Here is a 17,749-nt window from a genome sequence, read left to right as displayed (position 1 = left end):
GGGGACGCAGAGCACGCAGGCTGGGGCAGACTCCACTGCCGAGGCTTCCTCCGGTCAGGGGACACCACTCTCATGGCAGCTGAGGTGGAGGGCACATCTGAGCAAAATTGTCGTTGGCCAGCGGTGAGAAGCTGTTGGGGAGAGGGAGAAGGTCCTCCTCTACCTCAGGATTGAAAATGGGTAGGGTGCGCCTTGAGCCTCTCTAAACCACATCCGACCAGGTGGCCCGAGGCAGCACCAGCCACTGCTGGTCGGTCCCCAAAGCTCCGCAAGAAGGGCTGCATGCCCCAGAGTCCTCAAAGGAGGCCTGCTGGGAGCTGACCTGCATCTGCCGGTTGAGGACTGTATGGCAGGCACGGTGCTGTGGGTGGGCCTAACGGGCCTCACTCTTTATGACGTAATCCTTGAAGTGCTGTCAGAATATGCAGAAGAGGGAGGACAGAGTCAAACTGACGCACAGGCGTTACTACAGCAGATGCAAACAAAGAAATTCATATTTCTCATTGTACTCTTTAAAGAACTGTTCAATAAGTCAGATTTTGCAACCAAAGGCCTACAGTCCATCAGCGTATCGGTGACAGACACAGTAGATTTGATATAAAATCTTAAACAATCACTGACAGACATCCGCTCTCATGACAGCTGTAACAGTGAATTCCTTAAGATGCTGACAATGACGAATAAGATCATGAGGGATAATAATTTGACAGTTGGGATATATCCTTGCCTTCCCGCTCACGAAAGCTCCCTAGTCGTTTCGGGGACAGTATTGTTGCCTCGCTGGGAAAGTCTACAAGGGTCCGGAGTGACAATGACTTGCGGGCTATGTTAAACCAACTAATAGACTGCCAGCTTAATGAACTTAATGCCAGGTTCCACGATGACTTGTATGGCCTGATGAGATCAGCAGCGGCTTTATTGGCAACCTCTTGTGACAGCAGTTTGACAGATATGACGAAATGTCTAAATGATGCAGGAAAGCTTTTCCATATCAACGTGACAGAGTTGGAGCTTTCAGTGTTCCTCCAGTACGCCACACGGAAGAGGGCAAGAGGTGAAACCTTTAAGTCTTATTGATGTGATGGACATATGCAGCAAGGAAGTCTTCCCTCATATTCATTCCTTCTTAAAACCAATGGTCACTCTGCCAATGACATCATGCACTGTTGAGCTCGTCTTCTCCAGTGTTAAGAAAATAAAAACTGTCAGTAGGAGCTCTATGCTCACCACTCACCTGAACTCGCTCTGCCTGTTAACATTTGAGAGAGATCTTACAGAAACTCTGGACTATGATGAAATTATTAACATTTTCAAAAGCAAACCCCACCGACTACTCCTGTAAGGTTAACAAATGGCCCAATGCAGCTCACAGATGAGACTTGTTGACATGAAGTATGTCATAGTAAGGAATTGGATTTCTTTCGCTTTCATTACATGCAGCCTATTTTCTTTGTTGTTGTTGTTTTTTGGGTTCTGGCATATTATTAAAAATGTAAACACAAGCCATTGTCAAAGCCTTGACAATGGCTTGTCAAAACTTGTTAATTTAAAGAAAACGTTTTGCTGATTTACAAAATAAGTGAATGTGTCTATGGCATTTAATCAAGATTTTTTTAAATAAATATGTTGCCTGTAATTAAAGGATTTGGTTTTGCATGCATTTTCATTTAATGGGCTATTTCACCCACTGTTCAATGTTGCTGTAGCAATAGGTCAGCTTCCAGCTGTGTAGAATGCAGGACAGGTGTCAACGCCTATCAGCTGTTTAAGCGGCACAATAATGGCAAGTGGTACATGTTTGGCATGATAGAGCCATAACACCTACTATAAATTAATGCAATAAAAGACATGGGATGTGAAAACATAATTTCTGTAGTTAAAAGGCCCATCCCAAATTATTTTGGCCTATCCAAAAATGAAATCCTGGCGCCACTACTGCTGTATGGATGTGTTTCTCCAGCTGAAGCCACTCCTCTTCAAGGAGGCTAGCTACCTCTCCTTCCCACAGCCCATATCAGCGGTGATAAAACAGATGGCAGTCCAGAGGGCAGATAGAGCGGTAAAATCAGTGGACAGAGGCAGAGATAGATCTTGGACAGTTGAATTGACACGGGAGGGGCCCAAATAAAGGGCCCGCTGCGGTGATCAGATTCTAGATGCTGGCGTAACTAGGCTCCACAGCTAGCCAGACATGAGTGGTATTTTGTCCAGATAAAAATGGAATAAGATGTGGTGACTTGTCTGAAGGGTTCCCAACCTCAGGTGAAGAACAGCCTCTCTAGCTAGTTCAGAAGCCTTGCTAACCAGCTGGATAGCTAATAGAAAAAGAAAATAAATATGTAGTAACATTACCGAATAATTGGGATGGACATTTTCAGGTTTTTGTCCTGTCTTGTCTCTTGTCCTTTTTACATTGCATGGGAAAGATCAGATGTAACACTTTTCATTTTATTTAAAGCTGGGGTAGGCAATTTATTTTAGAATAATTTTGGTAATATTCGTTGAAATTATTTTCCCAACAGCTATTAATCAATCAAATGCTCTCAGAAAAAAATCCGGTCTCTGTGGCTGTCCCAGGCCCTGTAATCAGTGACCCCAAAATCTCAGGGCACCCGGATCTTAACAACCAGTCGGGACAGTTCTTCCGAAAGGAGGTGTCCTGTCCCTAGCTGTCAATCACATGCACACAGACAGTCTAGTCCTGCCTGCCCTGCAAACTGCAGAGAGAAAACAAGTATATCCACAGAAGATATGAGATGAAACAGCCATAATCCAAACTGAGTACTGGGACTGGAATAAACTTGTGTATGGAAGCCAGATATGTTCCCCACTGTACAAGACCTGTTCATCAGGAAGGAGCCACATTCATGTCAGTCAGCCGGTGTTGGGTAATAATTTTTGTCAGCATAGATTAGTCAGTAGGGTTACAAAAACACATTGTGAGACGGACACTGGTCATGTTAGGTTCACTTTATATGGAGAGAGAGCGTTGGGTTAGGGTTAGCATTGACTAAACTTGATAAATTCCAAGCCTTTTATGCAAAACACAGTTCTGCTAGCTCAGTCTAGTTATAACTAAAAGATTCACTGACCAAAAAACAATTTTTTTTTTTTTTTTCATGAAAACATTTTTTTTTTGTCACACATAGATTAGCTACAGGCTGTAGTATGGCTTTGTAAATGTGGTAGGGAGGGAGCAGAGAGGGAGGGGGAGAATTTTTTGTTGCGTACTTTCAAATTCTTGTTCATTTCTCCAAAGCCTACCCCAGCTAAAAATCTCAAGTAAAAGTAAAAAAGTAGTTAATTGTACTGAGTAAAAGTTACTGTATTCTTGCTTCCTCACCACAAAGCAAGAACACCAGTGTGCTCCAGTAACTCTCCACCCATGCCATTAACAGGAAAACAATAAACATAGTACATAATAAGTAATTGACCATCTCAGAAAGGTTAAAAGAGAAGATGAAGGGGGAGAGAAAGCGAACAAGAGAGACCCTAACTGCACAGACTAGTAGCATTGTACTGCACTAGCCAACAGAACCACCAGCCCCAATAAGCATTACCGGCAGGAAATGTATTGTTCAAGTTTGTTCAAGTAGTAGTTGATCTACCTAAATACCTAAATAAATGACACACACACACACTATCTAACATTTCTGTTTAATATGCAAGTGTAAATAAACTCAATTAAATTTGTATTGTGTTTGAATAGTCATTTCTATCAGCGTACTCATAGGCTAATGAAGTACAACACAGACCTGCAAACTCATAAGAGGTGAAAAAGGTGACATGTTTGTAAACCAAACCCCTGTAGGGGGGTCTGGGGGCATTCTCCCCCAGAAGAAAATTTTTGTGATTTTAACATGTTAACAAAGCATTCTGGTGCACTGTGAGAAGAAAATAAAGGGAAAAGACAACATTTATCTTCATTCATATCATTTATCTTTATTTTATCGAAACTCCGTCAGTGATGTGATCCGTCATGAAATATGACCTACGTTCGATTTAGTTGCCATATCAGCGTGACGTCACAACAACAAAGAACTTACTTCCGGGTGGATAAAGTCGGCGGTGCTGCATCGGCGCTACAGTATTTTTTGTGTTATTTAACCAAAGTAAGACCCCTTTTTAAGCTCTTCTGATTAGAAATACACAGACATTATGTAGTTCTGGCTGTCCACCGAAAACGAGACGTTCCTGATGTCGTTGCTGTTGATATTTGTTAGTGTATAACCTAACATAACCTAAATATATAGCCTATTTAAGCATGTGTCCACAAACTACTATATTTTACCAAAATGTTTAGAAATGCTTAAAAGTTCTGTTTTGGCCACTGTCTTATACAAATTAATCATAACTTTCTGTTTTTATTTTATATTATGTTATATAGCCAAACAGTGACAGCCAGTGACACAAAGTAGGCTATGTTAGTGTGATTCAGCGAGCAGAAGTTCAAATTCAAGTGCTGATCTAACAAAGCAACCTCAAACCAGTCATTCTTTAGTGTTTTGCTTTATAGTAGAAACTGTGGACTGCTCGTTATTTACTTTCAGACTCGATTGTAAAGCATCTTGACTGTAAAGCAGGGTATGATAGCAAAGCCAGATCACAAACCACTGCGTGTGTTGTGCTACTTGTGCTGTGCTAGAACCGCGGTCCATTAAAAACCGTGCGGATAAAACATTTGTGGCACTTTGACAATATGTTTTACTCGTGTAACAGAAAAGGGCTCAAGGATTTCAGAAAGCTTATCATGTTGGCAAAATTTCGGTCAGGAAACCTTTCCTACATGAAGTGAAAGATTTTACCCAAACGGTTTTTAATGGAACGCCTTGGGACTGGCAGTGCAGTGCCAGTCACAACGGAGCTGCTGCTGTGCTAGACCCGAACGAGACTAGCAAAACCGAGAGACTGTATTACTGTCACTCTAGCAAGCTTGCACGTTATGCTACCCAACAGCGACGTTTATAATTTTTATTACAGACCTGTAAGAAATGCCTGCCGCAAAACCCGGTCATGAGTGGTTGCTGCCAGCCTGTCCCCAGTTCTGTAGATGCAGATGGCCTGTAAACTATTATCTGTATCCACCGATTCCGTTAGGTTGCTTTAAAACTGAAAAAGCCTAAACCTAATCCATTATGTACCAAGCTATATTTGGCATTACAGCCCCAAACACAACCCGATTTCGGCATAATCGCTAATGTTTTGTTTAGTTGACTTGTATTTACCGCTGCTTAAAACGAACGATTTCCGCTGCCGATGGCATGAGAAGACTCGAGACATGTCTCACCAAAGATGCTCTATAACAACTTTCTGAACCATCTCTGGTCTCACTCCAGTCTATGGGAAATTGTGCTAGCCACTTGCTGGCAGACCTCATACCTCAGACCCCCCCCCCAAAAAAACCAACTCTTCAGATGTACATGATTCACGTGGATGACATATTTTGAATTCAAAACGGCGAATTTCGCGGAAAAGCGACTAGTTTGCAGGTATGACAACAGTAATTGTACGGAGGAAGGCTGTGTAAAGTCATGAAAGTCATCAATGGCATGAAGGAAATAATTGTCATGAACAAACTTATTAAATGGACTTACTTACTTGCCAATAGAGCTCATTACCAACATTTTAGACAGGGTATGCTGATATTATGTCTTTAAAGTTAGCTTAAAGGAATAGTTCACCCAAAAAATGAAAATTCAGTCATTTTCTACTCATCCCCATGTCGAAACACACAGCAACTAAAGGATGACTATGGTTTTGCGTCAAAGTGTCCCTGTAGCTACGCTGTAGATGTTTGTGGTGCTGGTATAGAGGTTGCCGGAGTAGGTTTCGTGCACCTCCCCAAAAATGTAACTGCGCGTAGGGTGATGCAAGACCGCAAGTAATTGGCCTGCTTTGGTTGCTTTGTATTTCCTCCTACCTTCAGGCTAGACAGTTGATATTCGCCAATAGTTAAGACAACATGGAGCAGATCGATGAGAGACTGGCTGAGGAGGTTCGCAAATATGTAGGTCACCTCATCCCTAAATTATTAAGATTACCAAATGTCACTGAATAAGTGGTGAGAAATATCGTAGAAATATCTGAAACATGGGTTTCAGAGAATTTAAGCACTACTACTTCTGTTATTACTTCCATGCTAACAAAGGACAACACCGCCATCTAGTGTTTCAATGCTTTACTCACAGAATCACCAATGCTATAAATGCTCGCACCGCTGTAGCTGTGGCGACACTTTGACGCAGAACTGCAAATCAGCCTTTAGCCCCCGTAGTTCCATCTCAGTCTTCTCCAAAACTATTGAAGTTAACAGGGCCACTTTTCTACAGCTCCAAAGAAAGCATAAAATGTCCATCAAATTTCTCAGCTTGTGCAGCATAATTCAAATCCAATAGTTACCTCATTATTTTACATAGTGAAGGGAGGGGGCTACACTGTGCTTGGAAGTGCTGGTTATCATCAAACCTCTTTTGAATTGGACAAGCAAGTAGTACAAATGTACGTGCATCGGCCTCAGCCACACCAATTAGTTGCCAAATGCTTTGGGAGTCAATACATAAACATTTTTCCCAGTGATCTGAAAAAGTAGTTAGATATGTCTTTATTCACTTTTGCAAAGGCCAGGGGGTCTGAAAAATTGCTAGATCTAGTGACAAAATCGCAAACGTAGTAACAGTGACTCCAAAACACCAAATTGTTGCATGAGATGAAGCAGCTCAGTTAACCTGCTGTTGTTTTTGGCTTAAGGGTTAGCTAGCAGCAACCTCATATAGCCAAGCAACTGCAACCACTAGCCTCTCTCACCATGTCTGTCTCTCTGGATCTCATTTCCTTGTCTGTCTCTCTAGGTAATTGCCCAGGACCGGGAGGCTCTGCTCAGTCAGTCTAACTGGGGGAAGATGGTCCAGAAAGTGTCTCAGTTTGGGATCCGAACTGGAACCTTCAACTGCTCTAACGACTACAGGTGGGAATGAGAGTTACTCCTCTCCTCTCTTCCTGTATTCTCCTCTCCTTAAAAGTACCATTTTTCACTCCATGCAGACTAAGATAAGATAGCACTTTATTGATCCCCTTGGGGAAATTCAGGTGCTAAAGCAGAAATTGGCGGACAATGCCAAGGAAGTAAAGTATGTTTCAAGTAGACTAGAGCAAACATTAGTAATTAGTAGTAATTAGTATTAGTAAAGTGGACATATTAGAATTAGTTTTGATAAAACACAGTATTTGATAACACACAGTATTAGGCCTATATATTATAATGTTTGTTTAAGGAATACTTTGATAATTAGTGCATTAATCTTAGTTCTATCCTCGAACCATATAGCTACAGTGGATTTTTAGTTTGTCAGATTAATTTATTTGAAGTAACCCACAGCACAGTCATTGTGTTTTGTACTACTGCTAGCTTTATACTCCAGGACCATGTGTTCTGCTAGATCACATTATCCTAACCCACCAGCACACTCAGAGACAAGGGGAGCATTTGGGGGCAAGCTCGCTATTTTGTGGCTTTGACTGAGTGAGTCCCTGAGAGCCTATCATCTTTGATGTTTCCATCTTTTCAAATAGGGATGGGAAAAATATGTTTTTGATTTAACTGTATAATGCATAGTTGACAATTGTGACAAAGAGTTGACAACCATTTTGAAGTCAAAAGTAGGAAGTAAATTTTGTCTGATCTTCTATTGTAAGTGTTATCATTTAGCATTCCTACAGTGGGTATTTGCAAATGGTTCAGCTGCCCCTTATAAGTTGGATCCAGAGGAGGCAAGAAGGTAGAAGTGGGCAATGGAGCAGAAATGTTATTTTGAATAGCCGACCTGCCTTTTTATTGTTTGAGAGATGTCAATACCAAAAGAAACCCAAATATAGCCACGGCGATTGCGGGGTCCAAGCACACTTGGAGAGAGAAAGCTACTGCAAGAATGGCAAATGTAAATCACTTTTCTACGACTATGGATCTGTGGTCAAGTCGCACAATGCAACCCTATATGAGCCGCACTGTGCACTATGTCGAAGATTGGGAGCTGAAAAGTACGTGCTTGCAGACAAGCTATGCACCAGAAGACCACACAGGCGAGACGATTGCGCAAGGCCTTAAAGATGCCCTAAAGTCGTGAAAGCTGGATGAGGAGCGGCAGGTCTGCATGACTACGGACAATGGCAGCAATGTTGTCAAGGTTGTTAAATGGATGGCAAAGACTACAGTGTTTTGGGCACAGACTGCACCTTGCCATCGGTAAGAGAATGCTTTCATAAATTAACTACTTTATTAAAATCGCTCTCTAACTCTCTCTTACACACACAATGTACACTGAGCAGCCAAAATAGGGAAAGAAAAAGAACATAAAGAAAAGTATATAATTGTCTTAATATTTTCATGTATTGTAACAGTTTTATAATTTCATGCATTGTTACAATTATATAATAATTTAGAATATCTCTTTTATATCTCATATATTTTATCTAATATTTATGTAATATTTAATAAACACCTCACTAAAGTCTCTCACACACAAAATGAGCACTGAGCACATTAAAATAGGGAAAGAATAATAACATTACTGTCTTCATATTTTCATTTAACTGTTAAAATAATGATAAACAGTGATTTAGAATAATCACAACATAGAACAGTGTCTCCATATTTTAATATTAATTTGTATTTTGACTGTGTTTAATGAAGTATGTCTCTGATTGTCTTTATTCATCCAGAGAGAAGCATGCGAGACCCCTGGATCGAAGAAGATAGTTGCCAGTTTCTACAGCTCAGAAGGAGCTAAGCCTACCCCAACATCAGCTTGTCAGCAAATCCCCTACCAGATGGGGGTCACGAGCAAAAATGATACAGAGAGTTCTGCAGCAAGAGAAGGCTATCACACAGGTTCTGTCTTCAGATAAAAAAGCAAGACACCTCCTCTTGACTTGGCAGGATATCCAAGTCTTGGAGTCTCTACACAAGGTCCTGGGACTGCTCCTTGAATTTACAGATGCCTTATCAGCTGAGGCCTATGTCATAGTCTCTTATGTGAAGCCAGTATTGCATCTGTTTGAGAACGACATCTTGGCACCCAAAGAAGACGACACAGAGCTCATCAAGTCAGTTAAGAGGGAGATTATTGACTACCTGAGGGAGAAATATGACAACCCATCTACCCAGGACTTACTGGATATCGCCTGATTCATAGATTCCAGGTTCAGAACCACATATGTCCCAGAGAGCAAGATTGAGAAACTGAAAGAGAGAGTTACCTCAGAGGTGGAGGCTTTGCTCCCTGAACAGCCCCCATCACAGCCTGCTGCAGGAGCCCCACAGAGGAAGCAACCCCAGCAGCTAAACGGCTAAGCTAAGCTTCTTCAGGAGGCCAGTCCCAGATTACGCCAAGACACAGAGAGAGCTGATTGAAGCTGAGACAGATCCACTCACATGGTGGAAAGCCCACGAGGCTAACTTTCCTAGGCTCAGTAACCTTGCAAGGAAGTATCTCTGTGTCCCCGCCACAAGCTCGCCTGGAGAGAGAGAGTGATAATATCATTATGTGTCACAGGGCCTCCCTAAAAGCAGAGTCTGTAGACAGGCTTGTCTTCCTCTCTTATAACCTCTGACCTGTGTCTGGTGCTGTCATACGAAATTATGGTATATGTGTTATGTTTGTTGTTTTGCACTAAATTGCACATGACATTATTTTGAGTGAAATGGTTTGTTGAAACAAGAAGGCCCAAGCTCTGATGTTCTAGAGGCATAATCTATGGTAGCATTTTTTTGTTCTTTTTTGTTCTGATTAATATTTATTTTTATTTGTATTTATTTTTTTATTTGGTATTTAGTTTTCTTGTTTTGATATTTATTTTATTTATTTTCAAATTGAAGAGCATGCTGTAGACAAGAGTTGTTTTGCACAAATTTGCAATGTGAATTATTTTTAAGGCCTCTGCTGGCCTGCTCTAATGTTCTAGAGCCATATGCTACGGTGGCATTTTTTTTTTTATATATTTGAGATTTGTAATGTAAATTAATGTATTTTAAATACATTAATACTACATGCAGGCAAGAGTTACATTTTTAACCCTTGTGTGGTGTTCAGGTCAAATTGACCCGTTTAAAATTTTTACTTAAGGAAAAATGATACAATCAATTATTTTTTCAACCTGAAACGCCATGGCCTTAAATAGCTCTGCATGACAGTGTGTGGGTCACTTCCACAATCCATCAATATGATCAGAAGAATCTACTCAGAGGGCCTTGGAGCAAGTTGGAAAACTAAAAAAAATAGTGATGTGGAAGATGAGGAAGTGTCAGAATATGAGGATAATGTAGAAATCAATTCTGATTGTGATAAATATGATTTATGCCACCCATGTCTTCCTTATAGTGGATTTTTTACATAAATCACAGGTTTATCACGAAAAACGAATGGCACTTTAATTGCTAAATGTGATCTAGCAGAGGTAAATGGCAAACATTAACCCCATATGTTATTTATATTGTTTGGAATGAGTTAAAGACAATATATAAGTATTTTCCAAAAAAAATGTATTCTGTATTGCTTTAAAATCCAAATAATGTCCTGGGTCAATTTGACCCAACGAACCTTACCAATAGGTCCAGAAACTGAACATAACACAAGGGTTGAATAAACATTCTCGTTTACAATATAAATAAATTTGGTCTGATTCAGTTTTATATGGGGCTATTATTTACAAATTCATTTCAATACAAGAAATATCAAGTCATATCAATAATTAGCCAAAAAATATTGTGAATATTGTAAAATTGTCTATTTTTGGGCCATATCGCCCAGCACTAACTGAGTTGCTTTTTGCTGTTACCTTGAACCAGTCTTGCCATTCCCACCTCTCTCTTTTCGCATTCATAGTCTTCATAGTATTCATAGTCTCGCATAGCCAGACCTATCTCCACACTTCGTTTTAGCGCTGTGCCAGCGCTGGAGAAAGATCTGGCTGAACCCATTATCATTCTGGTATAGGGGAAAAAAACGCTCTGTCTTGTTTGTATTTCTTTAAACCAATCACAATTGTCTTGGGCGGCGCTAAGCCCAGGATGCAGCGACGGTGCCCTTGCAAAATAGTGTTGGGGGGGAACTTGTTTTGGTGGAACATTTGCACGTGGGGAGGCGAGCCCTGGCATTAAAATGGCTAAATCCCCGCAAAAGAAAATGCCACATAAAACAAAACTTGCCATTTTCAGCGTGTAGGTTGCTAGCTCGGAGGTTGTTGTTGTTGTTTCACGTAGCGACGGGGACTTTGATAACGGTAACACGCAGATAGCGGAAGGGGAGGAGAATTCTGTCTGAAATAGACGACCAATGGCAGGCTTATACCCACAGCCTACTTCCGTTGAGTCAGACTACATTCATAATGACGTAGATCAGCATCTTGTCTGTTCTAATATTTATTTGAACAATATTTCTGCATGCTTTGTACTTCTACTATATTTACACATGACGCACTGTGTGGAGGATTGAGTTGTTTGCGTAAACAGAGAGGTGTACCTAATAAAGTTTCCACTGGGTTTAACATCACATTTTTTTCACATCACACACGTTTAAAAAAGGTACCTACAATAGTGTGTATGAAACAGAATCACCGTATTTCAAGAAGTGTAATTGTGTAAATTAGGATTGCTTTCACTGGGGCCATTTGCAGGAAACTGACGTCTTCATCCACTGGCCATAGGACTAGACCATTCAGCTATCTTCATGGTGCTGCTGTGCCAAGCAGGCCTGGGTTTTATGTATACTATTGTAATGTTGGTTATCTTGTTCCCTCCAGGTCGTGTGTCAAGCGTGGCTGGCAGCGTTCTACTCTCATCATGTCTGTTCCTCAAACTTCAGCCTCTAAGGGCAAAGTCATGCTGAAAGAATACGATGGCCACCGCATCGAAACTGAACACATCTTTCGCTGGATGACCTCACATGTGGCGCAGCGAATCAAAACCATGCGTCAGTCCGACCAGCTTGTAGAGGAGTGGCGCTCTGACCCCACCCACCCAGTGAAAATGTTCCTATTTGCCCGTCTATCCCAGCCTCCCACCTTTTTCTCCTCACTGTCCGTCAAATTCACTGGGCGAATTGAGTTTATCTTCGTGGATGTACGTCACTGGGACAACCACAGCAGTCTGTCAGAGATTGGCGTGATACAGAGCCCCGCCTACATCCTTAAGATGCCTGAGGGGATCTATCGCTATGGCAACAGGTGATGATATAATTATGAAATAGATTAAGGTTCTTAATTTAAATTCTGTATAAATAACAAATTCAACTTTTACTGAACTCTTTAATCTACTTAATAAATACTTCAAATGACAGTTTAGAATGCCACATCCTCTCCTTTCCTCCTGTCCACTCCTCTCCCCCTCTCTTTTCCTCTCCTTTCCTTTCTTCTTCTCTCTTTTCTACCTCTCCTCTCTTTCTCTCTCCTCTTTCCCTCTTCTTTCCTCCTCTCGTCCTCTCCTCCACTCTCTTCATGTCTCCTCCTCTCAACTCCTCCTCTCCTCTTGTCTCCTCTTCTCCTCTCTTTAGTACTGGGGAGTTCCTGTCTCTGGCTGCCATGGATACTTTCCTGCGTTCGGTCCAACCGGAGGTCAACGACCTGTTTGTCCTCAGTCTGGTTCTGGTCAATCTGCTGGCCTGGATGGACCTCTTCATTACACAGGTTACTTCCTGCTTTCCCCATCTGCTTTCTTCTTGTCACAGCTTCAAAGTCATCTCCCAAAAGTGTTTTCTCCTTTAGGGTGCAATAATTAAACGTCAAAATTTTAAAATGCCTCCTAATTGGTATCACTTACTGTATGTAAGATGACAGCAGACTTGGTTTTAACCTGTGTTGTATGACCTTTTTAACGCCATCTTAGTGGCATGGGCTTTCAATTCATAATGACATCTTGTGTTGCCAAAGAGAGCCTGCAAGTTATTTATGTTGAAATACACAGTTGTAATAATATATACATAGAGAGAGAGACGGGGAAAGAGAGAGAAATGGAGAATGAATGTAATTTTTGCTCAATTATTTTTACAAAATATTGATTTATTTTGATTGGCAGGGTGCGACGGTGAAACGATTTGTAGTTCTGATCCGAACACTGGGAACCTACAACTCCTTACTGCTGGTCTCCTGGCTTCCTATTCTGGTAGGGAATCATCTACACCAGATGTTCTTCACAACTCAGACCTAATGGACAGTTAAGTCCCTCCAAAACCTGGAAACTAGAGAGGGAAGACAGTGACTATACCAAGGTTGATTTTGAATGTGTACATGAGTACAGTTTCTGGTTAATAACATTAATAATAAATTCTGTTATTTCTTTATTGGATATTTTGGTAGTTGGAACTTTCATGCCAACAGTTTTTCATTTGAATTTTGAAGGAAATCCAAGAAACGCCTTACTTGAAGTAGATTATAATCCCATTAGAAGTGTAGATAAACTTTTTTTACAATATCATCAGACGTCAGAAAATTACATTCAGTTTCATATATTATTTACTATACAGTTGTCCCATAAAGTATTCAACCCCCTAAATTTCCTACAGTGTTATATTATACCATGTTCTGATTATAATTATCATGTACTCACAATGTGCCTTATAATGCCTTGTAAGTGACACTTCAAGTAAAGTAAACCTTTAAGTAAAACGTGATCCCTCCCCAGGCCCTCCTCCAGCTGCCCTACCTGGACAGCCTGTATGTCTACAGTCTGAAGCTGCTGCGTTATGCTGACACCACGTCATTGGCCAGCCTAGTGAGAGCTGACTGGACCTTCTACTCCTCCCACCCAGCTCTCTTCCTGTCCACCTACCTGGCCCACGGCCTGCTGGTTGACTACTTTGAGAAGAAACGCCGCTGTGCCGCCAGGAGCCAAGAGGACAGCACCACCAATCTGGAATGGCTGGCCAGTCTGTGGGATTGGTACACTTCCTACCTGCTCCATCCAATCGCATCACTGCAGCACGTCCCGACTGACCAATCAGATTGGGAGGATGATCCTAACTTCCTGTTTGAGCGTTTGGCTTTTCCTGATCTTTGGCTCCGCCCCTTAGTGAATGTGGACTACATCAAAGCCCTGCCGACCTGGAGGTTCAGAGCTGTCAATCAACAGAGAGGGGAGGAGTCAGGAGAAGAGACAGACAGAGACATGGATAGATCTGAATCAGCCACAGAGAGTAGAAAGCAGAGTGATTCACCTCTCCTAGACCCCAGCAGGTCAACACAGAGTAGTAGAAGCCACAACAGTTCACTATCAAACCAAATAAGTGGAAAAGCAGAACAGAGCCACAGCAGTCTGGACAGTGGCACACAGCTGTCTGTCTGCTGCGACTTGGAAACAAAAGATAACAGACTGAACCTTAGTACCAGCTGCCTCTGTGTTTCTGATGCTGCTTCAACATCCCTCTGCTGTCGTCATGGAAATGGAAGGTCATCATCACCAGCAAGGATGCAGAAGGATGATGGGCAGAAACCTGAGCCTGTCTGCCAACATCAGCAGTGTGATTGGTCAATGTGGCCTCATGGCATGCTGCATTGTTCAGAGTGTGTGGTTTGTCTGGAGAACTTTGTTAGTGAGGAGCTGCTGATGGGTCTGCCCTGTGGCCACGCCTTCCACCAGCAGTGTATTGTGGTGTGGCTGGCAGCAGGCAGACACTGCTGCCCAGTGTGTCGCTGGCCCAGCTACAAGAAGAAACATCAGAACCAAACCCAGACCAGCCCAATAGAAAACACACTACAGGACTGACCGAGTGGATCTTCCTTGTGTCTTTGTTTGCCTGATCCCTCCTCAACTCCACATCTCCACATCTCCTCTCTCCTTAGTGTGTGAGGATTTTAAGAAATTTGATCACTAAGACTCATGGCACAGAGAAATGTTTTTCTTTTGAAATGTTTTTCATGTACTGTTGTGATGCTTTGACATTATGAATTTTAAGTTGCCTTCTTTCATGTGGCACTTGTCACATTGAAATAAATGTTTCAGCATTTGTCCTTGAACTACCCTAAAAGTGCTTGCAAGCATATTTCACATTCATTTTTAAAACAAAAGATTAATGCTACAATGTGTTATTATCCTTGGCTGCAGGAGGCTAGTTTGTTAATGCTCTTCAACTTCTCGCTGCCTTCATTGGTTTTGATGAGGAATTCAAACAAGTTGTTTTTTACTGAGCAAACAGGGATGTCAATCCACTAAAATATATTAATTAAAATACATTAAAGACATTAAAATATGTCAAAGTCCCTGCATCTACTATCCACAGACTCTAATAAGTGGCTGGTGAGGAAAATTATTAGACTAAAACATGTCAATGCATCACTTTCAGTCTACTGGGGTTGGTAGACTTCAGTAGAAAACTACAGGGAGAGGAGAGAGGATTTGAATCAATCCTCTTTCCTTTATCTAATTGTCAAGTCAAAGTAGAGAAAAAGGAGTGAGGGGAGGAGATGAGGAAAAGGGAGGGAAAAGATAGGATAAAAAACAGGAAGAATCAGAAGAGACAGTGTAAGATGTAGTATTGCTCTGTTACTCAGCCTGCCTTTCACCTATTTGAACACAGACCGAACCAGACAGGGTGATATGAGTTCAATGGAAGGAACAGTCTCACTGGTTAATATACACTAGTTTATTATAGCAGTGTTCCGAATCTGCCCAATTTTTGTAGTTTTGGAAATGTTCCTCATTTGATGTTTTTTCATGGAATTCATCCATGGACTTCTTAAACCATGGGTTAGGACCCAATGTGTCATTGGCCTGTTTCTGGTGGGTCCTCACATAATACCAGTGCTTGTATGATTTAATGGGGGTCCCAGGGTGACAGACTAAAGTTGAGGTGAATTTTTTTTTTAAAGGGTTTGATAGGCTTTTGTCTGATGTCTGTGTCTCTGTGAGGTAATGATACATGATACAACTTTTTGAGGCAATCAAGACGAATAGTACTGCCTCCACCAGGAATGGGGATTGGTAACTGGGACATCATCAATATGGATATAAATAGTTGGTATCATGAACAAAGGTACAAGATTTAATTTCATCAAGCCATTTTTTCTTTTCTTTTTTTTAGCCTTTTGGGTAAGCATTTGTTGTTGTTTCAGGTCAGTTGGTGGCACCAAATGGCATGAGTGGAAGAAACCATTTGAACTATTTATTCAGGGAGGTTTTGCTAAGCATGCATGCCTTTTTTCCCCACAACCCTGCTTCATTCATTCAGCTCCATGTTCACAGATGGGAACTGACCAGTACAACCTAAGGCTGCATGCTGAGCAGCTCAACTGGAGGTTTAATGCCTTGCCCATTGGCAGCTTGACAGTAGTTAACAAAGAGCATTAGTCAATTGTTGGTAAACTAGCCATCCTCATTGCATTAAAATGTATTAGGTATCCTTGGCTGCAGGATCCCACACTGGTGGTCAAGGTATTTAACATAGATCAATAAATCATTTTTAACCCTAAACATAAAATTATATAAAACCTTTATATCTGAAGAAGTCACCCATTCAATTACAAATAATGTTAAAGGAATTTGTTTTCTTTTGAATCCTGGCTGACTGCATTAAACATCAGGCTGAGTTGGATGTTGAAACTGAGCTGAAATTCCCAGTGCTGTCTGCTGCTGAGATATAAACCTTCTAATATGTTGTTTGTCTGTGTTCATGTCTTATCAATGTTTGATGGAAAATGATTGAAGGGATATTTTGACATTTTGAAACTGAGTTATTTTTTCTTCTCTACTACTACTACTTATCACACTATGGGAAGAAACTCTGGCAATATGATTATAAGCTACTGTACAAGAGAAATTACTTATTGGCAATGGTTGCTCATTGAAACTAATGGGTTGTACTGCTGCTGCCAGTGCCCACTGGCTTCAATGAGAAATGCAAACCACTCTAGCAAGCACTTAACTAAAAAGCTAATACAGAAACCTTTCCCCACATTGTGTCAGGAAATTGGTGAAGAAAAAATACAGATTCAAAATGTCAAAATGCCAAAGTATCCTTTTAGCTTTATTTATGAAATTTTGGGGTGCTTAAATATAATTATTCAGCCCATTCCTGTCCTCTGTATGTCTGTGAAAGGAGGGAACAGAGAAAACAAAAAAAAATATGTTGACCAGTAACATGATATTAAATTATCCAAATAAAAGCTGAGTTTTGGAACATTGTGTTTAAATGTGTTGTTTTGTCATCATTCTGGGTGTATATCAGGGGCCGTATTCACAACTGAGAATACTCTTAGAGCTCTTAACTTAGCCTAAAAATTCCTAGCAAGGAGTCCCAGCTTAGGAGTGATTTAGGAAAGTTCTCAGAGCAAGGAATGGACAAGAACTTTAATCTCAGAGGAGATGCATGCTGCCGTTGGTCGATCAAGAAAACTCAGTATGCCTCTTTAGTCATTCAGAATGCACGCAAAGCGATAATCACATAATTTAGTCTTTATTATGGGTAGGTTATCAGTGATGCGGACATGTGTCCCATCAATGACCCCATCAACAACGGGGGAAGCCCGCTATAACCATAAATACTATACTGGCAAGATGTCCAGTGGGAACTAAATAAATTACGTCACAATATGAGGTTGTGAAAGAGCTATAATTGTGTGATTACTCTGCTGATGGAAGGTTCAGATAGACCCAAATCACCTCTGCTGTACTGTTGCATTTTGTCTGTTGCCAAATATCTTAACATTGTCATCACTTTCATTTCAATCATAATAGCTTTACGTCATTGAGTGTGAGATGTGTGAGGGC

General features: G+C 41.1%; 1 protein-coding gene across 1 annotated transcript; it reads left to right on the top strand.

The window, feature by feature from the left end:
• Nucleotides 1–6,852: 6,852 nt before the first annotated feature.
• LOC139914557 (E3 ubiquitin-protein ligase RNF103) lies at nt 6,853–17,159 on the top strand. The gene is made up of 5 exons (XM_078289573.1): nt 6,853–6,964; nt 11,794–12,216; nt 12,543–12,675; nt 13,064–13,150; nt 13,670–17,159. Exons 1-5 carry the CDS (start codon nt 6,900–6,902, stop codon nt 14,747–14,749), a joined length of 1,788 nt encoding a protein of 595 aa, XP_078145699.1. The 5' UTR covers nt 6,853–6,899; the 3' UTR covers nt 14,750–17,159.
• The last annotated feature ends 590 nt before the right edge of the window (nt 17,160–17,749 follow it).

Source organism: Centroberyx gerrardi, chromosome 17, assembly GCF_048128805.1.
Source record: "Centroberyx gerrardi isolate f3 chromosome 17, fCenGer3.hap1.cur.20231027, whole genome shotgun sequence".
NCBI classification, from domain to species: domain Eukaryota; kingdom Metazoa; phylum Chordata; class Actinopteri; order Beryciformes; family Berycidae; genus Centroberyx; species Centroberyx gerrardi.
Note: the sequence above shows the minus strand (reverse complement) of the source record. Positions and strands in the feature narration are given on the sequence as shown.